The sequence below is a fragment of the Siphateles boraxobius genome, unplaced genomic scaffold (assembly GCF_051911475.1).
Source record: "Siphateles boraxobius isolate OS27281-9 unplaced genomic scaffold, OSU_SipBor_1 197, whole genome shotgun sequence".
Taxonomy (NCBI): domain Eukaryota; kingdom Metazoa; phylum Chordata; class Actinopteri; order Cypriniformes; family Leuciscidae; genus Siphateles; species Siphateles boraxobius.
In genome coordinates, this window is record NW_027508807.1 from 245,001 (window position 1) to 254,629 (window position 9,629).

At 42.4% G+C, this 9,629-nt stretch overlaps 1 protein-coding gene across 1 annotated transcript in view; it reads right to left on the reverse strand.

Annotated features, from left to right (window-relative positions):
• The window catches only part of mcm7 (minichromosome maintenance complex component 7), a 26,356-nt gene extending 21,153 nt beyond the window's left edge, over window positions 1-5,203 (reverse strand). Inside the window, exons 1-5 of the mRNA XM_077235516.1 lie at window positions 5,026-5,203; window positions 3,826-3,905; window positions 3,580-3,744; window positions 1,675-1,799; window positions 1,416-1,596 (exon numbers count right to left, since the gene is read on the reverse strand). Coding sequence (XP_077091631.1) covers window positions 1,416-1,596; window positions 1,675-1,799; window positions 3,580-3,744; window positions 3,826-3,905; window positions 5,026-5,056 — 582 coding nt within the window. The 5' untranslated portion in view covers window positions 5,057-5,203. The remainder of the gene's footprint in view (window positions 1-1,415; window positions 1,597-1,674; window positions 1,800-3,579; window positions 3,745-3,825; window positions 3,906-5,025) is intronic.
• Window positions 5,204-9,629: the final 4,426 nt, after the last annotated feature.

The following is a 9,629-nucleotide window of genomic DNA, read 5'->3' on the forward strand; positions in this document are numbered from 1 at the left end:
CTGCTGGTCTGTCTCTGTAAGCTCCGTATAGCTTTCTGTTTTGAATCTCTATTTACTATCATTTCTTGCTGTTCTTATTTGCTAAATTTAACTTAGGCAATATTAAACTAATATATGTTGATGAATATCACATTAATCTGACATTGCTAGCACAACACGCTAGTATCTCGCAAGCCTTGTTAACCTGCCATCCGTGCTTGCCGTCTTTTTTTTCCCCTCGCTCGCGCCTTTTACGAGTCTGTCAAGCAACTAAAGTTAGTAGAATCGGTCAACAGACACGGTGAGTAATGTCTTCTGTTATTGTCACTTGCTCGTGTCACATGTATAGTAGAGCATTCTCTGTCAGCATTGAAGGATTTAAGCCTGTTTTATGCTTCTGCGTCGAATCGACGGCGTACCCCCGCAGACCCCTCTGCGTCGCCGCGAACCCCTCCGCCGTAGCTCGACGTGCACCTCCAAAAAATTGTAACTACGCGTCGAGGAGACGCAGACCCCAAGGGCTGTGATTGGTCAGATGCACCGCAATGCAACGCAACCTGACGCAGAACCATAAAATGGCCACGACGCCGTAGGAGTGACGGCGTGGAGTTGACGCAGAAGCATAATGAGGCCTTTTGCATGTGATAAATGCTGAGAGACAGTCAGGCTGACGGAGAAGATTTCAGAACTAGAGACACATCCAAACTTTAATCGAGGACAGTAAGAGTGCAAGAGCTTTAGATACTACTTTGGATGCGACTAGCTTAGAGAACACTGTACATTGTTCGGTTCCGGCTGAAGTAGAGCCCGTGCAGCAGCGCGACTGGGTGACGATGAGACCCAGACTTGTAGTCGCGGGACAAAACACCCGTCTTCCGTTCCGATTACAACATTAAACAGATTCTCCCCACTCAGTGAAACACCCACTGAGAATCCTGTTGAATGGGCCCTAGTAATTGGTGATTCTATTACACGGAACGTGAAAATAGAGACACCAGCCACCATAGTCACATGTTTGCCGGGAGCCAGAGCGCCTGATATCAAAGCAAATTTAAAAGTGCTGGCTAATGCTAATTCTCTAAGATTATTATTCACGTCGGCACTAATGATGTTCGACTTCACCAGTCGGAGATCACTAAAATTAAAGAGGTGTGTGAACTCGCAAGTACGATGTCAGGCACTGTAATTTGCTCTGGCTTTCTGTTAGCATAGTTTCGGGTAAGCGTTAATAACTAATGATCGTTGGGACGGAAGTGAATCAATCAAAATTAACTTTAGCTGGACAATAACTTTATTCTAGATCTGCTGTAAAGCCAAAACAATCTCTGTTACTGTAATCTCCTATTATCACTGTAAAGCTGCTGTGAAACTCTATATTGTTAAAAGCGCTGTATAAATAAAGGTGACTTGACACTCTCACACACACACACACTCACCGGCTGGTATGTCTCTGCGCCGCACTGGTCACATGTGTACGTGGCGACGGCCATCATGGGCTTGACCTCGGTGGCTCTGGTGACGATCCCTCTGACGGTGACCAGCTGACCGATGCTGTCGGCCTTCACGTCGCGCACAACCCTCGGCTTCAGCGTAGAGGGAGGCCGGAAGTACACCTCACTGACACACACACACACATTCATGAGCGGTGAGTGAGGAGTGTGTGTGAGTGAGTGTGTGTGTGTGTTAGTCACTCACAATCTGCGCATGAGTTCAGGCGGATACTGGTTCCTTGAGTCATGAGTGTCTGCGGGGTCGCGACCCCTGGTCTCCATCATCAGCCGGTGCTCGATGTAAACGTCCAAGGCGTCTTTCGCCACCACCTATAGAACACACACTCTATCAGTTACACACACACACACACCAGCACTCTACAGATAGAGCTCATGCGGATAAAGCTGAACACACTCGTTATAGACTAGAGTTTATAATGATCTCTATTATGGTCAGAGTTCGCATGTTTAGCCTTTCATACGGCGTATCGCCAGCTAGGGCTCATCAGACCCTCGCGTGCTCGTGCAAGTCAATCGTTGTTCACTTGTCCGAGTAAAAAAGTTGCTTGTCCAGGAATTTCTCAATTTTTTGGGTGTTTTACACAGCATTATTTAATGCTGTTTTAATATTTCAATGAGATTTGTTTATAAAAAAAATTAACATACAAATAAGAAATAATTAATTTTTTAAGCACAAAGCTAAACTGTCTGTAGGTGGCGGCAGGGAATCGTCTTAAAGGGTTAGTTCACCCAAAAATGAAAATTAAGTCATTAATTACTCACCCCCATGCTGTACCAACCCCGTAAGACCTTCGTTCATCTTCGGAACACAAATGAAGATATTTTTGATTAAATCTGAGAGGTGGATCACTGCTACATAGGCTGCCAGAGGGAATGAAACTTGACGGCCCAGAAAGTCATTAAAGAACATGTTTAAATATTCCATGTGCCTACAGTGGCTGAACTATAAGTTTATCAAGCGACGAGAATACTTTTTTCCCGAAAAAAAAACATAATAACGACTTTATTCGACTATTCCTTTTCTTCCTTGTGGGCCTGAGACGAGAGTTCAAGAGATTTCCACGACGCATGCGCGAGAACTGAGAAGAGGACGTTCTTCTTCTAATACTTCTTGTTCAGTTCTCGCGCATGCGTCGTGGAAATCTCTTGAACTCTCGTCTCAGGCCCACAAGGAAGAAAAGGAATAGTCGAATAAAGTCGTTATTATGTTTTTTTTTCGGGAAAAAAGTATTCTCGTCGCTTGATAAACTTATAGTTGAGCCACTGTAGGCACATGGATTATTTAAACATGTTCTTTAATGACTTTCTGGGCCGTCAAGTTTCATTCCCTCTGGCAGCCTATGTAGCAGTGATCCACCTCTCAGATTTAATCAAAAATATCTTCATTTGTGTTCCGAAGATGAACGAAGGTCTTACGGGGTTGGTACAGCATGGGGGTGAGTAATTAATGACTTAATTTTCATTTTTGGGTGAACTAACCCTTTAATGAGCGAATCACTGAATCATTCATTCAAACGGCTGATTCGTTCAGGAATGAGACGGATGTTTATGAATGATTCATTGAATCTTTGACTTAACTGATTCGTTCAAAACGCTGAATCATTCCGTAATGAAACATGGCCGAGTGTTGCTGTGAGATGCACAATCGTGATGGTATTCAGCACTCCTGATCGTGTGATGATGCTTAACTGTATCATATGTTATAAATATAAAAAATCCACATTTTTAATGTTTAACGCAGTATGCCTAGCGAGTTTCTGTGTGTGTGCTGGCTCATTTGTTTAAATTTCTCCTTGTGAGAGCCTCAACAGCACAACCATGTTACCATCGGTACATTATCATTCACTATAGATCGCCACTTACACTAAATGAATGCAGAATCATTCTCGCGTTTTGGTGATTCCGTAGTTATTTTTTGTTATTGACGTTTTAATCAGGCTGATTGTCCGGTCGTGCAAGTAAAATTCTCTTTCACTCGCTGCTTCAAAACTGCACTTGCCCACAAGCGTTAATGAGTTTACTCTACAGACACTCTCTGCAATCAGTGAATGTACTGGCAGATCTCACACACACACACACACACACACACCTCTCGCTCTCTGTACTCCGGCAGCAGCTCGTGAACCGCGTCCGCAAACAGTCCTACGTAGCGTTTGCCGTTCTCACACACACTCTCCACCAGCTCAGGGTCTTCCTCCGCCACGTCGTCCAGATCCACCAGCAACGCCACCTGCTCTCGGTGGGCCAGCGACACCTGCACACACACACACACAGGTGAGCCGGAGTCTCACACACACACTGATGAAGCTAGTCTGCTGGAACTGTAGGATCTCACCAGCTGAGCGCCGTATTTGAAGATCTTCTTCCCGGACTCATCCTCGCTGTAGAACTCCTGCAGGAAGCGCTTGCACTTCTCTGGACACACAGAAAACCACGATCACACACACACACACCCGAGGAAAGCAGTGCGTGTGAGAGTTTGTGCACGTGCAGGGAAAGTTTCAGATGAGCGCGCGACCAGCAGTGCACAAACACATCAGTCACGTGGTTCGTGTTCGTAAACAAACGAAGTAAAAGCAGAAGAGCAGTCGAAACAAAAGGGCTTTAATGTCCAAAACTCATGATACACTCTTCGAACTTTGTTTCCGCTTTAAACATTTACTATTAACTTCAGAAGAGAAGACGGAGGTAAATGAAGTGAAACTGCGCGCAAATGACCGACGCGACCAAACAGCCTCATAGTGACTCGAGCAAAACATCATGTTAATGTCGTGTCGATCAGTCGCATCGTGACTCGAGTCCAACGCGCGCGACATCGCTGCCATCAGCGTTCTCGATATAACTGACGCGCGCATAACGACACTCGACGACTGGTGTTGTTGTAAACAAAGCAGCACATGGTCCTCGTGCACGACTACAGCCACGCGCTTCCGCGATCCCTCCGCGCTTCACAAACTAGACCCGTCCGGACCGAACTCTGAGCTCATCATCATCAGCATAATCTAATCTTCTTCATCAATGTCATCTTCATCGGGCCGTGGCTCTGGTGTCGGTTAGGGTCACGCGGCCCCGTTTTACACGTTCAGAGTAAACTTTCACATCGTGCTTTAAAGCGACTCTACGACAATACAGTAGCGACCGATCGGAATAAACAGACACACGTGATTCTGGACGGTCTGTTAAACTTTAGATTGGGAAAAGGCAATGTCGGGAGCGAGCACGTGCTCTGCGCGCGCCGCCGCTCTTTGTTCCAAAATTTCATCCGGGCACTTCAGCACATGCGCGCGCAAGTCGCGCGGCCGCCGCGAGTGACAATAAAACTAAGTTAAACCTGCTTTTACACAAACAACGAATCATCGCACACATGTAAAAAACATACATATTCCGCTCGAGTTCAGATATAAATGATTCATATGCGACTTTATTCTACTTTCATTCCGTCGAACTTTGATCCGTGTCCGAAACTCAGAAACAGTGAAGAGTTCTTCACAAATCTAATGTTAAATGTGCGCCAGAAGTAAATTTCCCAACTTACCTTTTTCCGCCATATAATCCTTTGGTGCCATGTTTATAGCGGAATGTGAATAATTACGTCTCTAAGATAAATATGTGAATATGTCGCTTAGGAAACGCTTTCAGAGACTAAAGACGCAACAGGACCTCGAGGACAGCTGCGAAAACTGGCGCGAGTCTGCTGGCGCTCTCCACCAATCAGAGCGCGTCTGGGTGTGCGCGGGGGCGGGGCTGCGCTTGTGGCGCGAAAATCTTACAAACGTAGTGTGTCATGTGAGCGGAAGGACCAATAGCTTTGCGCTTTGAAACGGCGGTAAAAAAAGCACGAGCCCGGGAGGGCTATTATGATATATGATATTTGAACAACATTATGGACACGGAATGATGAGTGATGGGAGAAACAAAGCTGTTCGAAACTCAGAATCAATTGAACCGATGATTGTGCCTCGAAAACGCCCCGCGTTGGCGACACCTGGAAGATTGCTCTGTAAAATGGAATCTACAAATCATAAAATATGATCAAATATTGAGTATCTGTATAGTATGAATGTGTAATGGTTGTTTTTGCTTTTTATGGAGGACGCAGGGTTGCCAACTGTCCCGAATTAGCCGGGACGTCCCGATTATTGGGCCTAATTTATTTGTCCCGTACGGGAACGCACTTGTTCCGTTTATTGAGTGCTAATCTGGGGCTCGTTCTTCGTACGTTGCATCCGAGATCAAACGAGACATCCAAGATAATATCATCGTGCTCATCATGATCCGGCGAATTAGGTTCTTCGAACACTCCTGCCGGTTATGATTAGTATAGCTGGATTGGGTTATCTGAGATAATTGCGCGTTCATGCGCTGGGTTAAAAGGGGATATGTATCGATAGTAGAAACATTGATCAGCAACGCTGCTATTGGCTGCTCACCGGGGCCGAGAGCGCGCTCAGTGTTTCTCCACAGAAGAGCAAGAGTTATTGCTTGAAGGATATGCAGAATTTGAAAACATAATTAAAACACCAGGGAACACTTCAAAGTGTGCAAAAGCCAGGAGAGAGGGCTGGCTGTTGAAGATGTTTTTATCACTTATTAAAGTATATATTTTGATATTTTAATAATTTCTAAATAATTAATAACTTTGTTCATTGTAATGTCAGAGTCACCATCCACTACTAGAACATGGGAACAAGTAAAAGTGAAGTACTAGAATATTCTACATAATAGTAATTTGGACTACTTATACTAGTCTCTTTTAAAAAGGCACTGTTAATAAATGTTTGCCTGTTTATAAAAGCAACCAAGAAAAAGGCTGAGAAAAGAAAGAAAAGAAACAAACAGGTGGTGGTCCTGCACTCCACATTATACCCAGCAGAAGAGCTGGCGCTTGGGTTAAATGTGAACCTTGTGGAGGGCATCCCTGTGTTCAGCTCTTACTCAGACACACAGCCAGAGGCCAGGAGCACAACACCTTCACTGCTGGGAAATCAACTTTAAATGATCCTAGTACACTGTAAAATAATTTGTTGCTGGATTAAATGAAGTAGGCCTATAATCCAAATGGCTGTCCAGTCATATCAGCTGTTAAACCTTGAGTAGCAATAAACTGCTTTGACTTGTGGAAGTCTACATGTGTGACTGTGAAACTACATAGTTAATGTAAAAAAAAATATGTTGCCATGAGTTATTGATCACATATAACCGCAGTGTACTTCATTGTAATGAAATTGTGTTTTCCTCTTTTGTGCAGTATTAAACAATACACCAACACTTTTATGTGTTCCCAAGCAAGTGGCTGAAGCATGTGCAGTAAGTGGACTTTTTCTAAAGTTACATCAAAAGGGAAGAAAGTACAACACTTTGTAATGCCCATTTCCCCCCCAATGCACAGGACAGTGAAGAAACTCTCTCAGGTATTTTTAAGTGCATAAATAGCTTTACTTAATTTACACTTGAGTACCTATTATTTCTAATATGAGTTGCAGGAGTCCACATCTACAGAAGAGTCTGCACAAAGCAGTGATGCAGAGGTGTGCAGTGTTGTACTTTTCCTTTTCATTGTTGATGCATAACCCATGTGTTTGACAGGTTTACCCCTAGAAAACAGTATTTTGAAAATACTTGACAACTTAAAGAAAAAACTCTGGCACATAGAGTTGCTTCATAGGAGTAGGAGTAAGTGCTAATATATTATTTCACACAGAGTACAATATATATTATTTGCAGGCAAAAGATGACTTGATCACTGGTTTTTCTTTACAAAGAACAATTAAAATAAAAATCAAGGAACTAAGCATATTTGTCTTGTCTTTTATTAAACATTTAATTAAATGTTTTATATTTTTCTGATGTTGGCTATGTTGTGTAATATGGCCCATGCGATGTCACAGGCCCTGTCAGGTGCAACCCTCAGACTTTTCAGACACTTTAGTTGGCTAAAGTTCACTTCATAGTGTGCCCTTGTCCTGGCTAGAGCTGCATTGTAACTGGTCTGGGGTTTGGGTCAGGGAATGGGTCATAAAACACCTGTCTCCAAGCAGGATCCTGCTGTAATCACCTATTAATGGAAAAATTCAGTTCTGTTAGGATAAGCATACGTGTATGTAATACAGTGAGCTTGATATTTATATTTTTCCTTAACACGTTCAAATAATGTGCATAAATCTCTGAAAATTCTTGAGTCATGCACAGATCCTGGACATATTTGTGATGTGGAACATAGTCACACACCATCTAAGAGATTTTAGTCAGTCAACTGCCTTTTTAAAATTTGATATAATACTAATCTGGATAAGAATCGCAATAGTAACTTGCCTGCACTGTTATTAAAGCCTGACTCCGACGAGTCGAACATTTATGCGTTTCCAACAAATTAATGATGTAAAGACATCCTCACGAGTCATGAGAAAAATGATATCTCTCAAAAAGTACACTATCACGCTGTGCTAAAAGACTTCCCGTATCAGCTCCGCTTAAAAAGCCGCGATCTAATCCTGTTAACATGAAATAAGCCGCTCGCGAGCAGGTTCAAGCTGGCGCACCTGTTGCTATGACAGCAAGTCCAGGATGAGCGTCGAAGAACCAAACAATCCAAGATCATGCCAAATCGCCAACAATCAAATCCAGCTAACTGAGTTAGCGACGTACGAAGAACAGGCCCTGATCTAACCCTAACTGAGTTAGCGACGTACGAAGAACAGGCCCTGATCTAACCCTAACCCATACAACAGCAACACGACACTGCTCATCATCCAATCACAGCCCACACCAGCAATAACAAACTCTAAATTGAGAACCAATTATTATTTTCGGACATATCATTGTTTGATTTGCGAACAGAATCCTCTGCTGTCTGATCGCTCCCGGTTCGATCCGGACTCGCGCTAACGGCTAATCCCTGTCCCAGTCCGGACGGGTTTGATTTCGGCTAATCAGTTTTGGTGAATTCAAACAACATGATTAATTTTCATGAGTACAACATCCAGCAACGCAAGAAAACGTGAAATCTTCCTATAAATGTCTTTACTGTCACTTTTGATTTATTTAATGCGTCCTTACTGAATAAAAGTAGGCTATTACTTTCTTTAAAATGTAGTGTATAATGTTACACAGCTTTCTACTTCAGATATATGCTATTATTTTAAACTATGGTTTGTGTGTAATGTTGGTCTGTAAAGAACTAGGATTGTCCCGCATTTTTCTTTTCTGAAGTTGGCAACTTCAGTGTCTCAAAATAAAGATGATGCTGCTTTAAAATGTTGAACAACAGAAATTATAAACCTGTCTTTGTCATAAATAATGCCACTTGAATTCTAAGCATATTGAAGTGGATTGATCAGCATTTCTCCTCAGTCCCCTGATAAACTACAGCTGAGCTTTACATAGTCAGGTATCAGTAAAGATTCACTCTAATGTATATATTCTTTTCAATTATTACGAGTATTTTAGCAAAAAAAAATTTTGTATCAAGTGATGTCTATTGTAGTGTGTTATTATTTGATGTGGATGTGTATTAATGTGAGACGGTAAACATGGGATGAGAGACGATATTTGGAAGAAATACCAACAATAAAATGAAAATTTAATTGAACCCGACTCATAATCAAGGTTGTTTGCTTGTCCACCCTGTTATTTTAAAACCTTTCCCTTTATAAATGAAAGTTGGGAAAAATTAATGACATCATATCATAAAATGGTCATCACTTCTTTGGAGGGAAAGTGAGTGAGATCCTCAATTACTTCAATTTTTTTTAACCAATTTCATTTTTCAAATCTGATGAGATCAGTCTGTATAATGGGTAAACTCGTTTACAGCACCGTAACGATACACACACATCCGATCCTCCACACTCTCTGATGCCAATCGCCACTGCATGATGAACGACTGCACTTCCTTTTTCAAACTGTGATTTCAAGACCTGGGTTATTGCCTGGGTTATTGCTTATATGTCATGTGCCTGTGGTGAACACACGTCTACATAGTTAAGCTCTATAAAAAACCCTGTTAAGAACTGTGAACTACAGGCTAAAGGTTGTGGGAATCCTGAAGCTTTTCAGATCATTAATATACGGATTAATAATCCAAAACTAATATCTGAAAGGCTGAACAGGCAGAATGTAATCAAAGCAGTCACTGTTGTC